The sequence below is a fragment of the Epinephelus fuscoguttatus genome, linkage group LG15 (genome assembly GCF_011397635.1).
Source record: "Epinephelus fuscoguttatus linkage group LG15, E.fuscoguttatus.final_Chr_v1".
Taxonomy (NCBI): domain Eukaryota; kingdom Metazoa; phylum Chordata; class Actinopteri; order Perciformes; family Serranidae; genus Epinephelus; species Epinephelus fuscoguttatus.
In genome coordinates, this window is record NC_064766.1 from 5,477,422 (window position 1) to 5,505,001 (window position 27,580).

A 27,580-nucleotide genomic window follows, 5' to 3' on the forward strand; every position below is an offset into this window, starting at 1 on the left:
TGACCATAATATTAATGCTAACATCGTGATGTGAAGCAGATGTAATCTTTACCATGATCATATCATATCTCTTATTTCTGCATCCTAGCATGCTAACATTTGCTAATTAGCACTGAACACAAAGGACCGCTGAGGCTGATAGATGTCATCATCATCAAGATGTTAACTAGAAGATTACACTAGATAAAGGATCATTACAGTTAAAACAGGTCATCCTGAGGAAAACATAAATGTCTTTACCAAATTTAACTTGTCCATTAGTTGTTGAGACATTTCACTTAAAGTCACACGTGAACCTCGTGATGACGCTACAGGGAAAAGTCAGAGGATCATAAAAACACTGGCATACATCATTGGGCACCGTGAATGTGTGTGCAGAATTTGTGCCAATCTGCTGATTAAACATTGAGCTATTTTACAAGATAAATGTAAGCTTTGACCTGCTGCTGGTACTAGAGTAAAAAGTCAGGTGATCACCAAATTAAAAATGCCATTTTTGAAAATTAGCAGATTGGAGCAGGAGATTGTTGCTGTGTGTCACGCAGAACTGACATTGCTATATGAGCCAAAGATTGGCTTACGTCAATTTGCTGTTGCTATTGATGGTGTGAATGCAAATAGAAAAAAGCCCTTGTAATTTGCAGGGAAGCTCCCCAGTGGGCAGTTCCCCTTAGGGAGTCCCCAGAATTGTTTGGTCCGAAAAACACCTTCCTGTCTAAATCACGCTTGAAGAAAGAGTTTAGAGAGATAGTGTAAAGTGTCACAACTTACTGTGGTCCTTGCTGCTCTTAAATTTCTCAGCATGAAGCTAGAAGAAAAGTCATACTAATGAGATATTAAAACATTAAAAAAAAATCATATACAATTTTTCTAAGTCCAACAACAGTTCTGTAAATAATGTGAATGCACCTTGCGACCAGCCAGTTTGATTCGAGGGGTGAAGGAGCTACATGAGTTCTGACTTTTGGAGGTGTAGAAGCTGTAGGCGTGGAAAAAAAGATACAAGCAAGACATAAATTGACCAAGTCCACCTTTGCATAGAATTTGAATTCGTCTTGGTTTTTATTAGTTATGTTGTTTTACCTGTGGTTGATCCAGTGAGGAAGGTTATAGTCGTCTCCAACACGAGAGTCTCCAGGTGTTGCCCTGTTGTGCAACTGCAGAGAAAAGGTCCATCAGAATCCAACAGGTATGTAAAGCACATACAGAAACTAACACTTTAGATGTGTTACCTTAAATAATGGTACTGCATGCAGTGGCTGCTCCCCCATACACACCAAGTCTACCCCAATACCTAAAGAAGGAACAGTATGTGTCACATCATTAACTCCATGCAATGAACTGCTGATGCTCTGCTAACACATAGATTTGCTCAGACTGCAGTTTAAAATGTTTGTACTGTCACACTCACCGTTGTCAATCATACGCTGTTTAGTGAGAATCATAAGCAGACGGTCAACTTCAAACACTCCCACCCCGGGTGTGATGACCACTGACATCTGGCCTGTGCGGTCAAAGTTTCGGTTGATGTAGTGTTTGTCAAACACTGTGGGAGACATGGCATTGTCAGTTTTTCTTCTTATCTTTTCTAGTTAGTAACCTGTGAAAAATGCTCACTTAACTATAATAGACTTTTGGTATTAAAGGACAGGTTTTCAATTTCACTAGCAGATATCTTCAAAAGTCCCTCTGGCACTATCCCTGTACTGCAGACCAACTAGGAAACACTGTAAAAGGGTATGTTCTAAAAAGACCGTAACTTTGTGACTTGATTTGTCTAACTCCAGATTAACTTTGAAATGCATCTTTGTAAAAAACAAGGCCAGTGTGAGTAAGGAGGATGATTACAGCAAGCAAATCCTGACAGACTTGAGAATTTGTGATCATTTAATCTCATCTTGTCAAAATTAATGAGTTTTCTTTGTGTGGTTGGTCAGGAACTTCTTGGAGTAAAATATTTGACCAAAGAGTTGCTGAGCTCCAAAAATGTTTTTAAGAATTCAGTAGTATTATTCACTATTCACCCCAATAACTGAATACATGCATGCAAAGGTATCTTTCTTTCCTGTCTTTCCTATCTATAGCATATTTTAGCCCTGAGGACTCCCCCACAAAAGAAAGGCATTCATTGGCCCATGGAGGTAGTATAATGACAAGTCTGAGGCTCTGCCAATGATCACAGTTAAGTATTTATGTTTGTTCACATCTGGTCATGTTATATACTGTAGCGTCCCTCCGTAAAAAAAAAAAAAAAAAAAAAAATAGGAGACGTTGGCTGGTTTCGCTATCAGTGTATTCGCGAACAGTACACAGGTTACTGTGGGCAGTAGCCAAAGCCAAAACAACAAAAAAGTCAACATGACTGTGTGCCCTCTGACCTAACATCTTACTTTCACTGCTTGGCCTGCCATCAAACAGATGCTCCAGGCCTGTCCACCCTTGAGCAGGGCACAGATGAGACGCTTTAATAGCCAAGGCAGGATAAATACAAATAAAGTTGAGTTGAGTTGAGGACGTGCCTTTCAGTGCTGCCTCACCGTTACACTCATTTGACATAAGCTTATTTCTGTCCTGCCCTGCTGGTTACTTGTGGCCATAGCTTGATTGGCTGTCTTGATATGAGCACCATTTGAAGTTTTGAAATTGTCATGCCCTCTCGTAGCACTGCCAGCTTGCTTTCTATGGCAGGTAACCCAGCATACTTTGTACAGTGAATCAGTTGCTTCCAACACACGATGAATGGGAGTGAATTTCTGTTCTTGTATAATGGGGCTGCAATGTTACAGTGCTAACTCCTGCTCTCCAAACTACCAAACTAGCAACAAAATACAATTAATATATAATTAACGTATGAATTCTGAACATGTTTTGTGAGGTCACGGTGACCTTAACCTTTGACCGACAAAATCTAATCAGTTCATTGTTGAGTCCAATGGACATTTGTGCCAAATCTGAGGAAATTCCATCAAGGTGTTCTTGAGATACTGCGTTAACGAGAATGGGACAAACGGACGGTTGGACAGACAACCTGAAAACATAATCCTGCTCGGAGGCATAAAAATATTTCAGATGGTTTCAGTAAAATGCTATTCACAATCGTGAGTTGATGGCAGGCCAGAAAGTGTGAGTACTTGAGCACTGAGAAACAAAATTGCTTGTATAAATGGCCAAATGGCAAATGGCCAAATTAATAACCAATTAGCTTTTGAAATAGGATAACAAAGTGAAATGAAAACCACTTGGCATGAACACATAGATCCAAACCTCTTTTTTTCTGCAATTCAAACATAATGATAGATAGATTAATAGATTCAAATATCAGCTTTTCAGTCTGATGATCACTTGTTGATACTGCTGGAAATAAATAACATTTTCACAAATGTTAACATACAGACAATTCTAAATTAATGTGTTACATGTTTTTTTAAATGTAGTATGCTGAATATAGTTGCACAATGTAAACTGCAAATCCTAAATTTAATAACTGTGATGACTATGACCATGTATCATCTATCTAGCACTTCCGTAAGAAACCTCGGAGTAATATTTGATCAAGATTTGTCTTTTAATTCTCATTTAAAACAAACCTCACGGACTGCATTTTTTCATCTGCGTAATATTGCGAAAATTAGGCCTATCCTGACCCGAAAAGATGCAGAAAAATTGGTCCACGCTTTTGTTACCTCTAGGCTGGATTACTGTAACTCTCTGTTATCAGGTAGCTCTAGTAAGTCCTTAAAAACTCTCCAGCTAATTCAGAATGCAGCAGCACGTGTACTAACAGGAACTAAGAAACGTGATCATATTTCTCCTGTTTTAGCTTCTCTGCACTGGCTCCCTGTAAAATCCAGAATTGAATTTAAAATCCTACTGTTAACTTATAAAGCTCTAAATGGTCAAGCTCCGTCATATCTTAGAGAGCTCATAGTGCCTTATTATCCCACCAGAACACTGCGCTCTGAGAACGCAGGGTTACTCGTGGTCCCTAAAGTCGATCAGGAGCCAGAGCCTTTAGCTATCAGGCTCCTCTCCTGTGGAATCATCTTCCTGTTACGGTCCGGGAGGCAGACACCGTCTTCACATTTAAGACTAGACTTAAGACTTTCCTCTTTGATAAAGCTTATAGTTAGGGCTGGCTCAGGCTTGCCCTGTACCAGCCCCTAGTTAGGCTGATTTAGGCCTAGTCTGCCGGAGGACCCCCCTATAATACACCGGGCACCTTCTCTTCTTCTTCTTCTTCTCTCTCTCTCTCTCTCTCTCTCTCTCGTATTCTATTACTGCATCTTGCTAACTCGGCCATTCTGGATGTCACTAACTCAGCTTCTTCTCCGGAGCCTTTGTGCTCCACTGTCTCTCAGATTAAATCATATCGCAGCGGTGCCTGGACAGCGTGACGTGTGTGGTTGTGCTGCTGCCGTGGTCCTGCCAGATGCCTCCTGCTGCTGCTGCCGTCATTAGTCATTAGTCATACTTCTACTGTTATTATACACGACTATTGTCACACATGTATACTGCCAGATATTAATACATACTTTCAACATATTGTACCGCAGTAGCCAGAACTATAACTATAATATTATTACTTTCAATAATGTTGTTGTAAGCTACTGTCATTACCTGCATCTCTCTCTCTCTCTGTCTCATTGTGTCATGTGGATTACTGTTAATTTGTTATGCTGATCTGTTCTGTACGACATCTATTGCACGTCTGTCCGTCCTGGAAGAGGGATCCCTCCTCAGTTGCTCTTCCTGAGGTTTCTACCGTTTTTTTTCCCCGTTAAAGGGTTTTTTGGGGGAGTTTTTCCTTATCCGCTGCGAGGGTCATAAGGACAGAGGGATGTCGTATGCTGTAAAGCCCTGTGAGGCAAATTGTGATTTGTGATATTGGGCTGTATAAATAAAATTGATTGATTGATTGATTGATTGATCTTGACTAAACATGCTCTCAGTAAAATAATTTCTCCTTTTTCTGAGAGCAATTCTATTCTGGTATTGGCCTACTTACCATTGAAGGAAAGGTTAATGGCCTCCAGGTAGTTTCCTTGAGCAGCAGTTGAGTTGTTACCAACAGGAAAACCATCTGGCATGAAAAGAAATCAACACATGATTTGGTTAAAATAAGCACCTGATCCAAAGAGCCATTTATCAGCCAAACGCTCGACTCTCTCTACCTGCTTCCTTGAGCCGCACCAGGACAGGATACTGAATGAAGAGCTTCTTGATAGTGACCAGTAGTGATGTCCACTCATCCCGTCTCTCATTCTGAGCAACAACCCTGAACACAAAACACCGTCAAACTAGAATTACCACTTTGCAGTTGTATGCCTCTAAAAACAATGGATGCTTCACACACATCTTTCCCCCAGCAGCAATCAGCACAGTTTCAAGGTGGGCACCAAAGTGTCACCAATTCAGTATCTGACCAAATATCTCCCCTTCTGTTCCTGAGTAATGATCTTGAGTAATGGCCAGAAAAATGTTTTATGCGGAACATTATGACGTCACAGTGAAGTTGACCTTTGACCTTTTGGATATAAAATATCATCACTTCATCATTTTATGCTGTTAGACATTTGTGAAAAATGTTGTCATAATTAGTGTATGAGCTCTTGAGTTATGGCCAAAAACATGTTTTGTGAGGTCACAGTGAACTTGACCTTGGACCACCAAATTCTAATCAGTTCATTCTCTAGTCCAAATGGAGGTTTGTACCAAATTTAGGGGGAAACTTCCTCATGACGTTATTGAGATATTGGGTTCATGAGAATAAGACAGATGCAAGGTCACATTGACCTTTGACCTATGACCACCAAATTCTAATTGGTTTATTGTTGAGTCCAAGCGACCGTTTGTGCTAAATTTGAAGAAATTCCCTCAAGGCATTCTTGAGATATTGCATTCATAAGAATGGGACAGACGGATGAACAACAAGAAAACATAATGCCTCCGGCCACATCTATTGCCAGTACGGAAGCATTAAAACCTCCGGCATCACTACTGTAATTCAGATAAGCTTGAAGTAAGGTAGATAATGTGTACAGTAACTACAGTTACCTGTAAAAGTCTTCATAAAAACGTCCCTCGTGATCCTGTCTGATGGACCCTCTCAGAATCTCAGGAAATTCATCTGAGAAAAAAAAGGTTATTTGTATTAATGATAATTATATCAATATGCATCATAACTCACTGTGTTAACGTAGGAAACACACTCACCGATAGATTTGGCATTGTAGAATGTACGTGAGAAAAGTACAACTGTCACTTCATGACTGCAGTTCTTCTCCTGTTTAACATGAAAACACTGGTTTTGTTTCAAGTTTGAAAGAAAATGTTACACAGAAGCAGACAAAGAGAAATGACAAACCTTCCACTTGGCGAAAAGGTCAGACAGGAAACCATTTACAGCCTTCTCAAAGTAGAGATCCCCTGAGAGCAAAACATTACAATAAGACATTCTCTTCCAGAGGCACATGTAAAGAAGAGAACATTTATGTCACTGAAAACCAAATGAAACCTGCCTATACAGTTTGAGTAACAAATCAGGTCCAACTAACCATAGATGTCAAAGTCCCACATCTCACAACTCATCTGGATAAAGATGTACACCATTGCAGATGTGGATCTGAACACTACCTGTGTGTACAAAGTCACAAAGCATTTATAGAAATCAGTGAATCTTACATTAACAAATACTGCAGTGACTATTTAATAACAGGCTTTTGAAGCCAAAGGGAGTCAGGTGCTTGCTGTAACAGTTCAGGTATGATCCTTGATATGGTATGCAATTAAAAAAGTTTTTTTTTTTTTTTTTTTTAAAGAGGTGATGGGGAGAGAGGGGGACTGATATGCAACAATGGTCCACAGTCAGACTTGATGCTGGGGATGTGGCGACCCCTGGTCAGTACTTTAAACCCATGGGCCACAAGGATGCTTGTGCCCTCACAACTTAAAGTACAAATTTTATACAAGTTTTAACACGGTAAGTATGATAGTATATTAGGGCCATTGTAGGTAAAATAAGAAAGCTAAAACATTTTTTCAAGCAAACAACTATGGGAGGGGGGAAATATTCCAAGAAAAAAAAATCAATTTCCAAGATTTAAGTCATAAATTTCCGGAGTATTTGCTGACATTATGAAGTCATAAATCTGCACAAATACAACTCAGAAATTCACTGAGATTTAAGTTGTAAATTTACAAGACTTGCCATCAGAGCTTTCTGCCAGAAAGTCAGGTGACTAAGTATTACGTTAAGTGTGACAGAGTGTAAGTTGTGGAGGATGAATGTGTCAAGCACAGGACTTTCACCCAGGAGAGCAGGGGTTGTGTCCTGTGTGAGTCACAGGCTTATTGATTTTAGACTTAAATTACTTATTATTTTTTTAAAGCTGATGAATGCACTCTGTGTGCCATAACTTTAGCAGAATACCTGAATGGGACTATTACCATTAACATCATATTCCGACAGAATAATAAATAATAAACTAAAACTAAATATAAACTAAAAGACACTGATTTTTTCAAGTACTTGCAACTGAAAAACTGGATAATATTTAATTTTGATCTTGGAAATAGGGTTTCAACTGAGATAGGGGAGATTCTAAATAATATGTATTTATTTCTTAATATTTTACATAGAGTTCTAGGAGTTGAGACATACAACAATTCATATCCCATCCATTTTTATTTTACGCGCTGGTATCGGATTGGTACTCGGTATCGGCAGATACCTAAGGTTCAGGGATCGGAATCGGTATCAGGAAGGAAAGTGGTATCGGTACATCTCGAGTAAAAAGACACTTCTTTCACAACCATCTTCCGGTCTTGCATGTACAAAACAAAAAACTTAAGGCACAATAATTACTAAAAAGAAATACTTAACAGTCGAGTTTTAAAAAAAAATGTTTAAACTGAATTTCATTATGTAAACTTATATACATGTTGTGTTCACAGTCCCAGAAGAATGACTTGTAATGACTTTGATGACCTCACTATGACTATAGAGAGCTTAAGCTAAACTGTAACCTCCAGGTTTTGTTCTTGGATTAAGAAATTATCATTAAAAATCAAGTAAAGCAACACTCCTTTTTTCTTGTAAAGTTGTGACTTTTTTCTCAGATAATATCTGAGTTTTTTCTTATAAATTTCTGACTTTAACATGTTGGAGAATTTCCAAGTGTTTTTTCCATAAATCTACCACTTTGATATCAAAGAATTTCCTTTTTTGTTTTTGTACATTTTCAAGCAAGGCCCTAATACGCCATGGTACTATAAGTGTGAATTAGATGTATCTGTGTTAAAAAGTTAACATGCAGTTCAATCACAGCCCTTTTACTGATTGTTTATTTAATTACTTCATTTAAAAAGTTATGTATCAGAGACTTTCTTTGTAATGACATGGGTGTTGTGAGTCAAACCTTGCTAAACTGAAAGAAATTTTGAGTTTCAGTGTGGCATTCTATTATCCCAGACCACTTCCAAACCACAATTCTTTGATTTCAATTTCACAGTTACATGAAAAAGGTCAAACTCACAAACTGTGAACACCTCATTTACATATATTTTTGTTTTAAGTGTGTATATCAGCATCTATTTTCAAAACTGTACTTACCCTGGTGTCTTCACTGATGTACCCACAGGTCACTTTCTCTCCTTTCACCCACAATTCACTGGCCTGGGCCCTGCAGAGTAAAAAAACACCATAAGCTTTCATGTAGTGACAGAAACATTCTACAGCCATTTCATTCGGCATCACCATTGTACACGAAGAAAACAAAGCAGAGACAGCTAAGACAGAGACAGCTGTCTCATCAAGCCTCCAACTATGGCAATGTCTACTTTCTTCTTTCGTATGACAAGGAACATTACTGGTCCTTTTGCCTTTTTTCTCAACCTTTACACATACTGTATGCGGGCTGCTTTCTGTACTCAGTAATAGAAAAGTTTATGTTTGTACATATTGATTAATTCTGCATTCAAGTCGCTCTTCATGCATTTCTGAAAATGTAGTGCAGAGAATGAAATGTATGCTTCGTACCTGATTCCTGCAAACTCCACTTTCTGTGTCACATAAGCACAGGTGCTCACCTGGAATAAAGATTGTAACGATTAAATCTTTACATAACTGTTTACCATTACAAATTATACCGATACACTAGAGTGTCATATGGCCCACCAGACTTTTCTTTAGTCTCCACATGTCCCCTCTGCCGATGTACTGATCCTTGAAGGTCAGCTCCACCAGGTCAAGTGTTACATCCTGCAAGGCAAAATTAACCTGAGGGATTCTGTTCAACTGTCAAATGGTGGAGACGCAGCAGGGTCACAGTGAATATACCTTTGGGTCGACAATGTTGACAATGACATCCTGGTAGGCACGCAACTTGAAGGCTTGAGCTACAGTCTGGTCCACACTGATCGTCTCTACATAAGAACAAATTATCTATCATGGGTAGTGAACACACAACCACCACAACTCTCTGCATTGTTAAGTGTATGGACTGCATATAATAACAGACATTTAGAAGCAATGTATATTATGCCATTTGTGATGTATGTAATTGGAGGGGGACAATATACCCTATACCCTATAATTTAATGCAATGACATATGGCAACACCGCCAACTGTAGCCTAAAAAAACCCCATAGAGTTGAATTTACACATTTATTACATCGCCAGGAAAAACTGAACATTGTAAGGATCACAGGGCAGGATATATTGCAAGACAGTTGTAATGGATTACAGCAGATAACAGGGTATACCTGTTATTCTGTCACCACTTAAGAGATCTCTAGGGCTGCAAGTAATGATAATGTAATAAGCTAAGGCTTCAGCCTACACGTTTTCAGTCATGTTTTGTTTATCTTTTGTTTTTAATGCTAAATAAGCATTAAGTTAATATGTATTTATCATTTATCTAACAGTGTATTTGAGTTTCACAAGTTGGAAAATGACCAAAATTAACTAAACTAAACTAAACTAAACTAAACATTATTAACAAAATGACATTAGACAAATTACTCAAACATACTCAGTATCACAAAAGACAAAGCTGCAAATCCTCACATTTAAAACCAGGAACCAGGTTATGTTTGGCATTTCCACTGATAAAAATGCAAAACAGAAAACAGCAAAAACATTGATTTATTGATTGATTGGGGACCATGTTTAACAACATCAAAACATCTGTTTAAAAACTCTCACACAGCTGGTGCAGGATAATCCAAATCTCGTTTATTCAGTCGTAAGCGTAGGACTTCCAGAATATTTTCACTAAAACAAGTACTGGAGTCTGGCTTTGAAAAGAGAAAAGATAAGTTTCACTTTCAGTTCAGTTTTAAATAGTGAGGTTTTAATGAAAATGCATGTGTTTGGGAAGTACTGAGTGGATAAATGAGACCTGGATTATACTGCATGTGGGAGTTTGTAAACAGATGTTTTGATGTAGTTTTGCTGTAGTTAGACATGGTCCCAATCAACCAATATATTCATAGTTTACTTAGTTTTTAGCGTGTGAGAAAAATAAAATTTTCTTTAACAATTCAAGGTAACAGCACGACTAACTGACACACAAATGGTTATTTTGTGGGTGAAATATGCCTTTAATATTTCAGCACTATACTATTATCATTATTTATTGATACAATTAAATTTATTTAATCTAGCCTTACTGAAGATTTGAAATATAGCAAACATGCTGCTACATACATTGCCAGATCATAATAAATTTACCTTTCTGAAGGTCCTCTTTTAGGCTCTTCACTTGCAGCAGGAGAGGACTGGGAATTTCAAAAGAGACAACAGCAGATTAAAAATGTAACACTGTGTAAATGGACATACAGCAGTCATCCTCTCATTAAGTAAGCTCACCTGTATTCATCTGTGGGGTGTGCGATCTCGATTATATCCCTCAGACTGACTTGAGGGAAAACTTTTGGGTTGACAACCAACTCATCATCTGTTTGAAGAAAAAGTTCATTTGTGAAGCTCAGAGAGATTAAATATTTCTAAAGTGAAGCATTAATTTAGACTGCATGAAATACAAGTTCTTGCTTACCACTTCCACCAAAACCTTTCTTGTGCAGCACAAGCTTGTACGACTTATTGGTCTTCATAATGAAACAGCTGTGTAGCAAAATCAGGAGTTTATTTATGACTTCTCAAACTGACACGAGCTTTAGTTCGTATGTGTTCTCTTTCAATGTCTTAAAGGTCCTAAACTTAGTTACCATATCTGCTATGCCATAGTAAGGCTGCGATACAACTGATTCATTAAATATTATTTTCTTATAGCCTTCCACACACTGGTGTAGGTAACGACAGAAGTCTATGTAGAAAGCGGTGAGGCAGGCAAAGCAGTCTGAATGTTGCGTTTTGACTGAAATAAACATTTTGAAACTGTTATACTAAGGTTGAAACTGTTATACTAAGGTTGAAACTGTTACATTAAAGTTGAAACTGTTATATTAAGGTTGAAACTGTTATACTAAGGTTGAAACTGTTGACTCACGAGTTGCCAGTCAGGCTTTGGAAAGGAGCAACATTAACATTCTGTCTATCACTTAGACCTACAATACATTCAAGAGCAATATATTTATTATGATAACTTCTTGTAGTATTTCAGTAGAAAACATTAGGGTAGTTTGGTTAGGACTAGTGAACTCACATAGAATAAATATAGCTGTACCGTTACCTGAGCAGGCTCTCCTCAACAACTCAAACTCCTAGCAGGTCCAACTGCCCTGGGATGTTGACATATGCTAGCCTAGCATGTCTCTACTTTGAGACAACTTACAGCTACTGCACTGAGTTTACTAACGCTAGCCCGTACGTTACACTAACTACTTGCAATGAAGATGCATCCATATAGCCATTCAGTTAGAATAAGTTAGAGTCGCCGTTTTAAAGGTGGAAATAGAAAGCAGTGTGCTGGCTAACTTTCCTGACGGTAGCTCCTGCTGGTCGTACTTCCTCCAAAACATGGACACGTGTGATGTGATTGGCTCGCGGCGGATCAAAGAGTGTCTTAGCAAAACAAGAGGGTTCACTCCTCTTATTTTCATTTTCGTTTCTTTTGGGACTTGAACGCGTGTTTTTTTTTTTTTTTTCATGTATTACCCGGCATACCTACGAATTCCCCCATATTCCACACATATTATACTATTTCCTTAAATTGTATGTTAAAGTACTTTAAGATGTCCTGCTTATAATATAATTGTAAGCAAGGGCATACAACTATGATGTGATGTAAATGTAAACTTAATTTATCTTAGGTTATATATCTGGACCGCCACACATCAAATAAAGACAAGTCCTTGTACACATTTTGTGTTTTTCAGTAGATAACAACACCCTAATCATTAGGGAATGTTCATTACTTATGAGATGGGAGGGAGTGCAGCAAAACTTGGAGAGAGTTATGTTTTTAGATTTGGTTAAATTGTTGTATTTTGTATCTATTTTAACCAACCTCAGAACCCAAAAAACCACAAGTGGATTTTGAAGGCATGGTTCTTTTTAAATCTCTAAAATCACACCATTTATCATAGCCAGAAACTTTGAAATATGGTTATTTATGGTGGAGGGAGGGTTGGTGTCTGCAGTGATGCGGGTGCTGCGCTGGACTGTTTTGGGGAATAGGGAGCTGAGCAAGAAGGCAAAACTTTCAGTTTACGGGTCCATCTACATCCCAACCCTCACCTATGGTCATGAGCTCTGGGTAGTGACCGAAAGAATGACATTGCGGATACAAGCAGCCAAAATGACTTTCCACCATGGGCCCAGGATGCCTCCCGTTAGAGGTGTTCTGGGCACATCCCACTAGTAGAAGGCCCCAGGGTAGACCCAGGACACGCTGGAGGGATTACATATCTCATCTGGTCTGGGAATGCTTTGGGGTCCCCCAGGAGAACCTCAGAAGGAGAAGAGGGACATCTGGGTGGCTTTGCTTGGCATGCTGTCCCCTTAACCCAGCCCCAGATAGGCCGACGAAAAAGTAAGAAGTTCAAAAAGGAACAAAACATTCAGCATTTTGCTTGGGAATCTTGCATAGCCATAGCTCATAATCTTAAATATATTAATGACATAACAGTTCAGACAGCTGATAAACCACTTTATTAAATAATAATGAGACTTTGACAACAATACTGGTTTCATAAATGCACAGCTGTTATCGCCAGCTATTGTTCCAATGAATCAGGTATTACTTTGATAAATTACATTATAATGTTGTGCCCATTATATATATTGAGTAAAGAGTAGACTCATTTAGACTTTTATAACTTTAAAGTAAACATAATCCTTTAGTTACCTTGCTTCATAATTCCAGCCTGTAAACTTTCATTAAACCTTTATTACCCACTACACTGGGTGAGACATATTTCACAACAATACTGTATGACACAAACAAACACTACGACAGTAGCAAAAAAAAAATCCAAAGTATCCAAATGAGTGTCATATGATTTGTTATATGTTATTATTGTTTGTTGTTGCCAAGGTATAGTATTTTATCTATCGTCCATTGTCTAAATGATATTCTGGATGAAATACTGACAACTATCACATAAAAATGGTCAAATATACAAGACTTAGTATCAACAAAGAGAGTCCATTATTGTCAGTTTCAGTCCTATAACAGTTGTCTTTCAGAAGCGCATACTGATTGAGCCTTTTGAAGATGTCAGAATACATGGCAGTGTTGATGACTTGTAAGGACAATTCACCCCAAAAGCAAAAATACATATTTTTCCTCCTACCTGCTGTTTGTCAATCCAGATTTGGTGTGAGTTGTTGAGTACTTAAGATATTGGCTGTAGAGATGTCTGCCTTCTCCGCAATATTACTCAAGATAATCCACTGACCTTGGTGTGAGCAGGCTCCCAGGAAGTGTGGCAGGCTTTGAAGCCAATTTTTATAGTGGCCAAATGGTGTAATTACATCATCATGAGATGCCCTGTGGCCCAAAATGACTTTTTCTTACTGACTTACATGGCAAAAGAGACATCTGTAAATCAGTGGATAAATTTTTTTGAACGTCACAACCCCCGTGAAATGACTCGTTTCATTATCAAGATTTGATCCATTCTGTCTGATAACACTGCAAAAGTCTAAAAGAGCTGCACGATAAAACAATTTTATCCCCATTCAAGTTAGCGCTAAACCTGAAGATAGCCACTTGGCCGCGCTCAGCCGCTGTACGTCTCTGGTTCCCCTGTTCTATGGGCTGCGCAGTGCAGAAGCAATGTTGATTACCTTAGATCAACTGGGTAATTTCATACCCGGCATTTGGACCATTTTGGCTTCATGTGCCACTGAGCAACTTTCATAGGAATGAACAGGGCTCCACGTTCAACGCAGTATCCATTTGTGTGCAGTTTCATGTAGAAACTATTTTCTTTCTACCGAACTATATCCCTAAACCATATCACTGCGCAGAAGGAAGCGTGCACCTCCTCATGAACGAGAGTCTCAAGCTAATGACAGTGTGAGATGTAAATATTAATGTCATTCTCGTTGGCTGAGCTGTACCGTTAGCTAGCTCTGGAGAGCTGGCATTGTTCTCAGCAGAGGAATTCCTTCTGTGCGGTGATACAGTTGGTGGGTGTAGTTTGGTAGAAAGAAAATAGCTCCTACATAAAACTGCTAACAACAAGGTCTGTAGATCATATTGAGTCATGATTTCTGGAAAGAGACATTGCGTTTAAGTTTTGCAAATTTTTATTTTTTTTTCTCACTTTGAGCACCACAAGCTTAGTGCCATCTAGTTCCATTATACTGGAGAGAAGGCAGACATCTCTACAGCCAAAATCTCCAACACTTGGCAACTTGATTTTGGGGTGAACTGTCCCTTTGGGAACCTAATGGAACATGTCCTAAGGCACATTTCACACCAGTGGAACAAGGCCACTTTTATTTCTGCAGGTAAGGCTCAGAATAGAGCCTCCATCTGGTTCTGCTCCTTAACAGATCACGTTAAGAGTTCCTCTTTTCATGAACAGCAGCTTCTCTTCGTGTCTTGGGGTGCTGCCTCCTCCAGGTTGGCACGATCTGATTCTGTAAAGACAAAGATTTAGAATAGATGTGTATACCCTCAGGGCTTTCTATTAACAGCATCTTCGATTGTTAGGAGCTGAGTCATTACTTACTAATACTATCTCCTCCACGTCCAATGCTAGCAGGGACCCCATTCTCCATGTCTTTTAGTACACACTTCTCAAAGGCCAAAGCTGCCACCCTGAAGAAAAATCCCTGCACATTCTCCCCTGAAAATAAGAAATATTAACAGTTATTCACAGTGGCCTTCTGCATTTCCCAAAACACTGTATTTATATTGTCTTATTGTCTTAACAGCTCTGATAAGTTTATGCTCTTGGTCTTACCTGTTTTAGCGGAAACAGCCCAAAACTCTGCATGCATTTCTTTTGCTATCCTGGCAGCATCTTTTTCTGTCCTCTGTCTTTCTTCTAAGGGCTTAAGGACAAGACGGGTGGGTACTAGAGAAAAATTGTGAATATCTGCGAAATGTACATATAGTGCAAAATATATTCACCAGCAGGTCACTTTTAGTGCCAACCAAGAAGATGAAACAGGAGTCAGGTTCATTTTCTTTCATGGCCTCCTCCAGCCATTGGCTATAAAAACAAAAGAAAGTTCTTTATTAAAGTATTTGACAGACATGTCATTGAAGATGAGTTGTTGATTTAGTTTAAGAAATGAATGAAGTGAAATGAAATGTATTTAGTCTGATTAGCAGGCTAAAGACTTCTGACTTACACGAGATATAACAACTAAATGTCTAAGAGGCTGTATTTTGGAAAATAAAACAGGTGAATGAAATATATGTGTCATTATTATAAGATTTAATATGGTTATGCATTGTCACTAGATCATTTTTGTTGCATCATTACTCTTGGTAAAGTGCATCAATCTTTGTACTGTAGACTTTTCACAACTGTAGAATAAGTCTGATGATAATGTTAGAATAAAACATACCATGTATGATCCAGGGACTTAATGTCTGCCATGTCAAAGACTGTGATAATGACTGGAAAAGATGAACAAGTTTCAGCATTATTACTTTACACCAGCTAAAATGTAAACTAGTTTCCCCTAACATCAAACACACAACCATCTTTTTTACAACATCTTACCCTGAGCGCCTCTGTAGTATGCACAAGCGATGCACTTGAATTTTTCCTGCCCAGCAGTGTCCCAGCTATGAAAAAGGTAAACAGGAACGGTGAAAACGTACTCTAAGTTATATGTATGCAGAAAGACTTATTTAAGATCACACTACTCACATCTGTAGGGAGAAGGGTACTCCAGATATCTCAAACCTCTCAATCTCAAAGTCTACACCTATGGTGGCCTTGTAGTCTCTCTCAAACACATCTTTACAAAACCTGAAAACAGCATAAACAAATCACATTGTTTTTCTTTTCGTCATCTTTTTGTTCAAAAGTCAGACACAGTACAACAGTCCCAGATCCGTTTCTTTTATTTTTTTTCCCTAAATTTCTGAGCATGTTATAGGTGCAATCAGTCAGTTCCAACAGAGAACTGTGTTTGTTCAATATAGACGAGAAAAATGTCCCAAAAGTTTCTACATTAGCACCATGGCAGGGGTTCCCAACCTCTCCCATCTAGATGAGACCCTCCAAACAAGACACAAGATCAATCTGATTGCTTGTGAGATGATGAGCAGGACACAGAAACAGAAAAAAAATGTTCTACTTCACAAAACTAGTGAGATTTTTTTCATGATCTTGGGCCTTTGCTTATAAATAACTGGATAATATTTTCATCTTTAAGTCCCTAAAAAGTACTATATTATAAATTCAACAAAATAAAATCTACCACAAATTATATATTTAAACAGCTCCCAAATACAAAAAAATGTGCCCTGGGATCTATATAGATATAAATGAACAGGCGATTTCCTAAATCCTAAATGATTGAGTTTTTTCCCACCTGGACCTTTATGCTCTGCCATTTCTCCTCTAATCATCACGATATAACCTGTGACAGGCTGTTATGCTAGGATATGAATTCTTCATATCATTTTAAAAATTAGGTTGGTATTATCATGAATGATATGATATGGCACATCCCTACTATACGCAGGTATACAGGGTATACCCACCCCTTTTTCTAGCCACTCCCAGTATACCCACCTATTAGCTAAACAGCCATTAGGATACATATGAGAGTATACCCACTTCCTCCTGGGTAACCTACCCATCTACTTGATAGTACACCCACCTAATAAATTACCACTTCACCACTGACCTGTGATGAAGGATCACAAGTAGACTTTACTTTAAGGGGTCACTTGTCAAAAAGGTTGGTAAACACCACTCCACTTTCCTGTATGTACCATTACATGTGGTAAAACAGATCTGATTTTGATATTGCCATCTCAGTCATATTTGTTGTCTTCCTTATTTATAAAGTACCTATTAATGAGACACGTCTTCCCCACATTAAGGTCTCCAACAACCACCACTTTTGACATTTTCTGTCGGTCCCACCTTTAAAGAAGAAAAGAGTTTTTTTTTACATTAGTGAGATGTAAATGCTTTTCATGAGATGTTCAAGCAAAGCTAAGAGTGATGCATCAACCCAAAACGGTAGACTCACGGCTGATGCCTGGCTGCTCCGTCTTTACAGGCTGCTTTAGTCTGAACGTCCCAGTCTGTCTTCAACTGCAGAGAGGCATTAGGTGTGTAGCACTGAAAAGAACAGGACCATAATGTACTGGCATTTATTGTGCACAATGCCACTGAATACATGCTATAACAGGACTAGGTCCACAGCCATGTGGCTCTGTGAGGCTTACTTAGGCACACAGGTTCTTTGTGCTAAATACTAACATGCTTACAATGCCAATGCTGGCATGCAGATGTTAAGCATGTATAATGTTTAAAAGTTAGAATGCTAACATTTACTAATTAATAATGGGGGTGTCGTTTGTTTTGCAGGTATTTAGTCATAAACCAAAGTATTGGACCCAATGATGGTGCTATGAAAAGTGGAAGGCAATACCACTTATCGAAATGAATCATGAGGGGGACATGAATGTTTATACCAAATGCCACGGCAATCTATCCAATAGCTGTTAAGACATTTCACTCAAAACCATGAACGCCAACCTAATGGTGGCCCTAGAGGATCACCAAAGTCTTTAGGCTACATTGTGTGGAAACCATGAATGTATGTACAATATTTTGTGCAAATGCATCAAGGTAGATGTTGAGATATCACTGGACAATTAAACAATTTTGATTTTATGATAGCACTAGATGAAAAGTTGTGGGATCACTTAAGTCATTCAGTGTCAAATTCTACCAAATTTCATGGCAATCCATGTGATAGTTGACATTTCATTTAAGGCAAAGAATGTCAACCGCATCATGGCACTACACGACAGATTGTGTCATCACCCAATTCAGTTTGATTAATCTTCTGGGCACCATGAAGTTACATTTAAATTTTAATGACAGCAGTAAACCTGCTTACCTTGCTGGGTAATTCCCTCCCAACATGACTATTCAAGTTGTCTGTTTTAGGTGACTGTCACATTGTAACTGTTACTGTGGCACTGTAACATCAGATTTAATGCTTTCATATTGGGATTGTGCTATTTTTGCAAACTAACTTCTATGTCTTAAGGCCCAGACACACCAAACTAATGTCGGAGATCTAGCGGCGATGAGGGTTTCCTGCTGTGTCACCTCTTATCACCATGTCTCGGCCAAAAAGTTGCATATGAATAAACCAAAATGATGGGCAACAGGCACATATGTTATGCGTGAGAGCACATACCCCTCCATACCAGCAGACAGCGGTCACCTGTAATCGCCATTCAAAAAGGGGAAATAGGAAGATGTCTTGACCCCAGTTGGCACTTTAGCAACACATTTCAATGTTGAAAGAACATAGCATATTTTCTGTGCGCCAGTGAACAATAACACAATCCATCAGGAAACATTTCTGCTAAAGAGCTCAGTGACTAAATAAATATTATCTTACCATGTAACATGTTTGTTTTGACCCCATTCCCTCTTGACTTAAGCTCTTTGTTTACATCCCTCACTTAGGTTTCTCTTGTGCGCTGAGCTGAACTGCCAATCAGAGTGGTTTCATTCCCCGACAGACTCCACTGTGCTCACACCCATTCAACATGCTGAATTGGTGGAAAAAGGCCAACTAGAGCCAACAAGGGCTAATGGTGTGGGACACACCACACCAACGAGGGCAGCAGACACTCACCAATGGCCCAACTTTGGCCGATGGCTGACTGATGACTTGGTGTGTCAGGGCCTTTACTGTTAATACCTTGTGATTTTAAGATTCAGCATCTCTGATTTAAGACCTTTTGATGCCAGTTAAGATAAAGATAAGATTAAGTTCATATTACAAAATCAAAAGGAAAGCAGTCCTTCTCTATCAGAATGGGACAAGAAGACTACAAAAAAAAAAAGCAAAAACGAGAAGCCACAACCTATTTAAGGGCTTATAAAACAGAATTTATTATATATTCAGCTGTATTCAAGACCATTTGAGACATTGAATCTTACCACAATTTAGGACATTTAGGATTATTCCAGTACTAGTATGCATTCGTTAACATTGGATAGAGCCACTGCCAGCCTTCTCGGGTAAACCATGACTGACAGTTGCCCTGAGAACCTTTGAGCTGACCCAATTACATTCCTGTCCAAATAAAGTACTTCAATATATTATCTAAGGGGATTCAGAGGGCAGATGGATATATTGAATGAGTCTGTGCTTGGGTAGCTGACCTCAACAGCCCATAATAGCCCTCAGTGCTCCGATCTGACACAGATTTCACTATCTGAGAAAGTTAGTTAGAAGTCACATGTTTCTTAATGAAATTTCCATCTACTAGTTAGCCACTCCTATTTATCTTTTTTTTTTTTTTACTACAGTGATCTTACAGTAAAAGACAAGGGTTTTCTTGAACTGGGACATTAAATTGAAAAAACAAAAAAAAACAAAAAAAAACAAACAGGACATACCTTTGGGAATTCCCCGATTACCCTGTCTCTGCTGATGGGGGGTGGGAACTGAATCATCCCATTCCTGCTATCCTGCATGATCACCTGTGAGGGAATGTGTAACAGGAGTCAGTCTTATCTAATTCAGTCTAGTAACAAGCACTCCTTCATTGCATGTGTGTGCATGTTTACAAAGGTCATTTGTTCTCTGAACCAAATACAGCAGGGATGCTCAACTTGTTTTGCAATATGACAGGGGCCAGGGGCCAGTTAATACACAAACATTAATACTATTTACCAATATATAATAAATGAAATGTCTTTTTTCAATCTTTAGACATTTGGTGTCCGTATTCATCTTTGCTACAAGGCAAATCCAGCGGCAGAGACCCCGCACAGTTCAGGTGTAGGAAGGGAGGTTTCAGGGACTTAAGGACATATGGGGCTAGCTAGGACCTCCTCTGTCGGGGAGTCCAGGGGATCCTCCCCCAGCCCTGTGTTCATTTTTAAATAAAAAACTCTATGTTGATGCTTTTTTCTGCCCCCCTGTACCTCGTCTTCATTCAAAATACAAAACAATTCCAGTATGTACGAATATAGGTGTATTTTGATTCTGAATTAGAAAATGGTTGGCCACTGGCACCCTACGCAGACCAGATCTGGGGCCATGAGTTGAGCGTCACTAAAATATAGCATTTAGATTAGAGTGTCTGGTTCCAAATTCTGATTCTCATTTAGCTTCATGACATTCATCGACATGCATAGCCTAAAGGATGTGCAATGTGTGTGGCAGACAAATAAAGATGGTTGCTGGTGTTAATTTGTGACAAAATCCTTATATATAACTATTTATTGTGTATGTTACGGACTGGTTGGGAGTCTGGACATTAGTAATCATGCTGTTTAGTTTTAGAAGATGGTGCTAGTGTGGCTGCTGCATTGTTAAGTTATCCAGTACCAGGCCAGAAGTAGGTTGACTTTGTCTTCAAAATAAAAGCACACTGACGAACGTGATATTAAATTTATGACAGGATATTCTCATCCTACAAGTACATTCTTTATTGCCACTTGTGTTGTGTTTTATATTGATCTTCTGTATATGTGTCCTCCTCCTGCCCCAAATTCTGTATTATCTTACATTAAAAAGCAAAGATGAACAGTTTTAATTTGAAGTTCTTGAACGGAAATCACATTTTGTTTAGCTTACCGTGACACTGGCAGACACAGACAGACACCACAACCAGCCCCACTACATACAGTATTATTTCACGTCAGGGCTTTTTCCTGACAGACTGGCGATCTGTCACATTGTGGTTGAAATCAGGAAGACTGTGAAAGGCTTGTACTCACCGCAGATGAAATTACAGCTATCTCCTCGATTACTCTGACCGTGTCGCTTGCTGCAGTTGCAAGCCCGGACGCTGTTTGATGAGGAGCTTGTCGTCATGACAACCATACTGTAGCGCATATGTCACGTGATATTTAGACTTTTATTGCACGTATGATTATTAAGCCATACTTGGCACAGACATGCCAACCTATTTAGCAATAACAACATAATGACAGTACTGGTTGAACAAACAGTAAATTTAAATTTTCATGTATTTTTATTGAGCCAAAGATAGAATTACATATGTCATGTTGCAGTGTCAGCATTCATTTCATTTTACATAAAATAGTTTTTAAATAATAAGTTCACAGATGCAGGCAAACATGAACATGGAAATAAGAACACAGGTGCCTTAGTGCACAAAGTAAAGAAAGGGGAGAGAAAAGAGAAAAAAAGGAAACTAACTCCAGGTGCAGGACTTCCTTAACCTCTGCTATTCCCTGGTCTCACTCATATCTCATACTTAAAAAAAATATATATATATACAGTACAGGCCAAAAGTTTGGACACACCTTCTCATTCAATGTGTTTTCTTTATTTTCATGACAATTTACATTGTAGATTCTCACTGAAGGCATCAAAACTATGAATGAACACATGTGGAGTTATGTACTTAACAAAAAAAGGTGAAATAACTGAAAACATGTTTTATATTCTAGTTTCTTCAAAATAGCCACCCTTTGCTCTGATTACTGCTTTGCACACTCTTGGCATTCTCTCCATGAGCTTCAAGAGGTAGTCACCTGAAATGGTTTCCACTTCACAGGTGTGCCTTATCAGGGTTAATTAGTGGAATTTCTTGCTTTATCAATGGGGTTGGGACCATCAGTTGTGTTGTGCAGAAGTCAGGTTAATACACAGCCGACAGCCCTATTGGACAACTGTTAAAATTCACATTATGGCAAGAACCAATCAGCTAACTAAAGAAAAACGAGTGGCCATCATCACTTTAAGAAATGAAGGTCAGTCAGTCCGGAAAATCGCAAAAACTTCAAATGTGTCCCCAAGTGGAGTCGCAAAAACCATCAAGCGCTACAACGAAACTGGCACACATGAGGACCGACCCAGGAAAGGAAGACCAAGAGTCACCTCTGCTTCTGAGGATAAGTTCATCCGAGTCACCAGCCTCAGAAATGGCAAGTTAACAGCAGCTCAGATCAGAGACCAGATGAATGCCACACAGAGTTCTAGCAGCAGACCCATCTCTAGAACAACTGTTAAGAGGAGACTGCGCGAATCAGGCCTTCATGGTCAAATAGCTGCTAGGAAACCACTGCTAAGGAGAGGCAACAAGCAGAAGAGATTTGTTTGGGCCAAGAAACACAAGGAATGGACATTAGACCAGTGGAAATCTGTGCTTTGGTCTGATGAGTCCAAATTTGAGATCTTTGGTTCCAACTGCCGTGTCTTTGTGAGACGCAGAAAAGGTGAACGGATGGATTCCACATGCCTGGTTCCCACTGTGAAGCATGGAGGAGGAGGTGTGATGGTGTGGGGGTGTTTTGCTGGTGACACTGTTGGGGATTTATTCAAAATTGAAGGCACACTGAACCAGCATGGCTACCACAGCATCCTGCAGCGACATGCCATCCCATCCGGTTTCGTTTAGTTGGCCGATCATTTATTTTTCAACAGGACAATGACCCCAAACACACCTCCAGGCTGTGTAAGGGCTATTTGACCAAGAAGGAGAGTGATGGAGTGCTGCGGCAGATGACCTGGCCTCCACAGTCACCGGACCTGAACCCAATCGAGATGGTTTGGGGTGAGCTGGACCGCAGAGTGAAGGCAAAGGAGCCAACAAGTGCTAAACACCTCTGGGAACTCCTTCAAGACTGTTGGAAAACCATTTCAGGTGACTACCTCTTGAAACTCATGGAGAGAATGCCAAGAGTGTGCAAAGCAGTAATCAGAGCAAAGGGTGGCTATTTTGAAGAAACTAGAATATAAAACATGTTTTCAGTTATTTCACCTTTTTTTTTTAAGTACATAACTCCACATGTGTTCATTCATAGTTTTGATGCCTTCAGTGAGAATCTACAATGTAAATAGTCATGAAAATAAAGAAAACGCATTGAATGAGAAGGTGTGTCCAAACTTTTGGCCTGTACTGTATATATATACATATATAGTAGAAGAATGGGTCACAATTTTGGGTAAAAAACTCAAACACTTTTGTAAACTCTAATAAAGCCATTTCTGTTTATAACTGTGTCATGCAAACCATACTTTCTTAAAAAGCAATCACTCAGCGCATTAAACGTATATCAACGTGTATCTAATTGAATCAGCTTCTTTAAAAAATGTTTCAAATGGGCGTCTTCATCCTAAAAGAAGAAACAATAACTTAGCTCGCTTTACTAGGATTATAAAAACTGAAACATGATTTAAAGTATAGCCTAACTACTTGAAACAAGCTGGTGTTGAAGAATACAGAAGCATAAAATTGAAATACTTAAGTATTACTTAGTACAAATAGTCTATCCTGGAATTGTACAGTACAGTGCCTATAAGTAGCCTCGCATGGCACCACAAGTATTTAACATAGCCTACCAATTTTACCTGCATGTATGCTCTCCAACTCCTTCCCACGTTCAGTTTAATTTTACTCCCAGTCATTTTGCACATGCAGAAAAAAAAAACTGTTCGTTCCTCTATTCCAGTGTTTAATAGGCGAACACAGTCATATTTGAGAATACAAGTGACTTGATTACACCACCATTTGGTTTTATACGTAGTCTCCATAAATGTTTTCTGTGCCTACTCTGAGATGTATAGGCAAATGAAAAAAAAAAAATCCAGTTAAAATGATACAATTAAAAAAATCCTCCATGAATTTCTTAATTCTTTCTCATCGTCAAGGTTGACAATCTGTCTTATTTTTCTCTATAATATGTGAACTTCTGTCTTTTGCAGTCATGTCAGTAGCCTACGTGATATGCCAGTGCTACCATTGTAAAAACTGTAGAACTGTGTAAATGTTAAAATAAACACGACCAGAAACAAAGTGAATGAGTAGCTTATCTGTAACATAAGACAGGTACGTTTTTACGCCTGACCTTAGGTTTAGTGAAATAAAACTGTCGATTCTTGATTTTTTTTAATACTTGACAACACCCAATAAAAGAGTTACGTCACACTATTAACTTAATAAAACACTGCCCGTACCTGAATGTACCTCAGGTCATGTGTCGGTGCCGGGGGGCATGCTGGGAGCGGGCAAGCTACGCAGTTAGATAGCGCGAGGATATGTCGAGAGCGTCAGCCGAAGCTTAGCTTGTTTAACCTGGGCCTAGACGGTGTACTTAAGTATTATTTTGCAGGAAGTCGTCCTAAGGAAAAAATTATCCCGCTTGCCGACGTCTACCGACTTTCTTAATTGGACTGAAAAGAACACAGGTAATGTTACTTCACTTTACGCTAGAAAGCTAATGGTCACTAGCAAACCTCAGCTAACGTTAACGTTACTGCGTCATGCTAGCTAAACGGTATTTTTTTAAATATTTGTCAGAATTTTAAACAGCTTGACTAATTATCTAATTATCTGAGTAAGTGGGGTTACCTAAATCTGGCAAGCTCATCATGTAAAGTCATTCCAAAATATTCCTTCAAACAAGAATTCCGTATTTTTTTGGTAACAGTTTGGCCGTGGTCCCCCCGTGGACTTGAAAATAAAGCCAAGTTAATGCAGCGTTAGGTAAGGGTGATAACAAGTAGAGGAAAAGGTAACGTTAAACTGTATTTTAGCTAAAAGGTTTAAACGCTGGTAGATAACTTTATATGGACTTCTTTGTGACAGCACTTCGATGTAAAAATATATTTGGTTGTAACCTTAACGTAAATATCTATGGAAGCCCATTTCCGCCACTTGATGAAAAAAAAAATAAGATATAATACCTCAAAATAATGAGATACTAAGTCAAAATAATGAGATACTAATTCGAAATAATGAGATACTATCTCAAAAATAATGAGATACTAAGTCAAAAATAATGAGACCTCAAAATAGTGAGATACTAAGTCACCCATGACTCCTCTGTAGTGTCACCACATGTCTTACAAGCAGCATACAAAGATTTAATGCCATCACTCTCGAGTCTAAAAAACTTCTTTAGTACTCCAGACTTGCCCGAAAGCTCTGTCAGAGAGATGCGCCGATCATTTTCCTTCACTTTCACTTGTAATGCTGCCTTCCCTAACTCATCCGACTCCATTTTGGCGGTTGGCTGCACCGTGCATCAACATCCATATACGTCATGTGCTGGTCAGGTGGCTGGTTGCTGGTTGGTTGCAGCCAGCCACCTGACAGGAGAGAATAAAAATGAATTAAACAAGACAACAGATCGACCAGCTTTATATTAAAAATAAGGAAATAGCATTTATTCATTGTGGAACTGCATATTTGTATATACAAACTTGACTGTTGTTATTATGATTTCCTGTTCCGCCCACTCCTGTTGACTTTTTTTTCCCATCCCGTCCCAATCATGTGACTAATAGTGAAACTGATTTCCATCTCGTGGGAATCCCACGGGAATCACGTGACCCGTGGGACTCCCGAAAAAATGTCAGCCTCTAGCGAGTGTAACGTTACGACCAAGACAGTCAAACGGAACCCCGGAGTTTTAAAACACAACCGGAGTCAGTGATGACTGATGAGATTTAGAATAAGGTTACAGTGCTAACGTTATATAGTAGTATTAATGTTACTAGTAAGTGGAAACGCACAAGGAAGATAACATTAACGTTTCAGAGGCTACGCTACAGTAGACTAACGTTAGCAGCAACTGGATGCTGTCTTGTAGGCTTGTGCCGGTTTGAAAATTTTCCAATTGGTTTGATTTAAAGCCAAATATCTAACCGAACCGATATATCTAATTATATACCTAATTTTACCACTGGGGGTCGCACTGAGCTATTTTTCCCAATAAAAGCCTATTATAGGTGTAGTGCGCTTCCAATCCACTAGGTGGCGATAATGCTGTATTAACCGCCAATACACACAAGGTTACACAAGAAGAAGAAGAAGCAGAAGGACACTTCTCTTGTAGTAGCAGCAGACAGTTGAGCGGAGCTGTGGAGCCTCCGAGACAAACTAAACAAAACACTTGTAGGCTCCTCCACTTCATTCAAAAACATACATAAACCTTATTAAGTTGTCATAATGCATGTTTCAATGCAAGATAAGTTGAATATTGTCCCTTGACACGCCGCTGATGTGCGACCATCTTGTCCCTTTTTTATATCCACAAGCATCCCTGTTATGACATGTCGTCATGTAAATAAGATAACTAACATAAGGCTATTTAGTTTGTTTAGTAAAAAGACAAGGTATAGACCTGTTCTACTGGATGTGAAGGGTCCGTAGCTCCAAATAATGTAACGGTAGTTTCTAAAGAGCTAAGATGAAAAAAATAAAATAAATCAGCCGCTGCTAGTTGCATATAGGGGAAACACTGCTCTTTTTGGTATGAGTTTTTCCGGGTCATCATGTTCTTCAGCAACGTGTACAGTTGCTTCGCTTTCAGGACTCTCACCGGCAGCCGTTCTCGCCTCTAAACTTTTCTCTGTGCTTTCACTCTCGCCGTCTCTAGCATGCCTGTGGTGTGCAGTGGTGAAATGGGTCCCCGCTGAAAGACTGCACACGTTCCGGACGTTGTTTGGGCTATTCACCGGTATTGCAGTATATGAAAAATTCATATAACGAAAATAAATACCGGTTTTCAGTACAAACTAGTATACCGCACAGCCCGAGTTTAAAGGTTTACAGCACAGGCCTCAAAACTATAACATGACTGTAAAAGTATCAGGTAGGCCTCAATCCATTGTAGGTTGAAACAATTCAAATTCTTTGTTGAGGGCGTGCAAAGGCATTTTCTATGGCCTTTCAAATGAATCTATTGCTGGATGAAATGATTTAAATATTTTTATTTATTTAAACTATTAATCTTATTCACGCACATAGTAGGGAAGCACGATATTGGATTCATTGCCGATATGCTGATATGTGACAACTCATTTGACTGATAACTGATACCGATATCAATATGTACACTTTTAATCAAACAAGTTTACACAATCTTAAACAATTGTAGTGATCTGATTTGTGTTTGTGAACAGTGATGGCGTATTTTGTGGCAATGGGGAAATCAGCCTCAGGCTAGAAG

The 27,580-nt window shown here is 38.9% G+C and overlaps 3 protein-coding genes across 9 annotated transcripts in view; 1 reads left to right on the top strand and 2 right to left on the bottom strand.

Annotated features, from left to right (window-relative positions):
- The window catches only part of depdc5 (DEP domain containing 5, GATOR1 subcomplex subunit), a 42,714-nt gene extending 30,739 nt beyond the window's left edge, over window positions 1–11,975 (bottom strand). For all 7 annotated transcript variants that reach the window (XM_049599173.1, XM_049599172.1, XM_049599171.1 and 4 more), the window contains exons 1-19: window positions 11,695–11,975; window positions 11,059–11,126; window positions 10,872–10,959; window positions 10,734–10,780; window positions 9,338–9,423; window positions 9,176–9,259; window positions 9,038–9,087; window positions 8,612–8,681; window positions 6,555–6,633; window positions 6,365–6,426; window positions 6,214–6,283; window positions 6,055–6,127; window positions 5,172–5,275; window positions 5,006–5,080; window positions 1,412–1,546; window positions 1,233–1,294; window positions 1,084–1,157; window positions 910–979; window positions 772–808 (exon numbers count right to left, since the gene is read on the bottom strand). In XM_049599173.1, coding sequence (XP_049455130.1) covers window positions 772–808; window positions 910–979; window positions 1,084–1,157; window positions 1,233–1,294; window positions 1,412–1,546; window positions 5,006–5,080; window positions 5,172–5,275; window positions 6,055–6,127; window positions 6,214–6,283; window positions 6,365–6,426; window positions 6,555–6,633; window positions 8,612–8,681; window positions 9,038–9,087; window positions 9,176–9,259; window positions 9,338–9,423; window positions 10,734–10,780; window positions 10,872–10,959; window positions 11,059–11,116 — 1,324 coding nt within the window. In that variant the 5' untranslated portion in view covers window positions 11,117–11,126; window positions 11,695–11,975. The remainder of the gene's footprint in view (window positions 1–771; window positions 809–909; window positions 980–1,083; window positions 1,158–1,232; window positions 1,295–1,411; window positions 1,547–5,005; window positions 5,081–5,171; window positions 5,276–6,054; window positions 6,128–6,213; window positions 6,284–6,364; window positions 6,427–6,554; window positions 6,634–8,611; window positions 8,682–9,037; window positions 9,088–9,175; window positions 9,260–9,337; window positions 9,424–10,733; window positions 10,781–10,871; window positions 10,960–11,058; window positions 11,127–11,694) is intronic.
- Window positions 11,976–13,109: 1,134 nt separating this feature from the next.
- Window positions 13,110–21,468, bottom strand: rab36 (RAB36, member RAS oncogene family). Its single transcript, XM_049599245.1, has 11 exons — window positions 21,374–21,468; window positions 20,045–20,128; window positions 17,643–17,734; window positions 17,459–17,533; window positions 16,304–16,405; window positions 16,154–16,218; window positions 15,996–16,047; window positions 15,553–15,634; window positions 15,383–15,473; window positions 15,149–15,265; window positions 13,110–15,056 (listed from the first exon to the last, which is right to left on the bottom strand). Exons 2-11 carry the CDS (start codon window positions 20,120–20,122, stop codon window positions 14,992–14,994), a joined length of 819 nt encoding a protein of 272 aa, XP_049455202.1. The 5' UTR covers window positions 20,123–20,128; window positions 21,374–21,468; the 3' UTR covers window positions 13,110–14,991.
- Window positions 21,469–24,596: 3,128 nt separating this feature from the next.
- pdca (phosducin a) overlaps window positions 24,597–27,580 on the top strand; it is a 16,960-nt gene continuing 13,976 nt past the window's right edge. The window contains exon 1 of the mRNA XM_049599197.1: window positions 24,597–24,812. The gene's annotated coding sequence lies outside the window, so the exon portion shown is untranslated. The remainder of the gene's footprint in view (window positions 24,813–27,580) is intronic.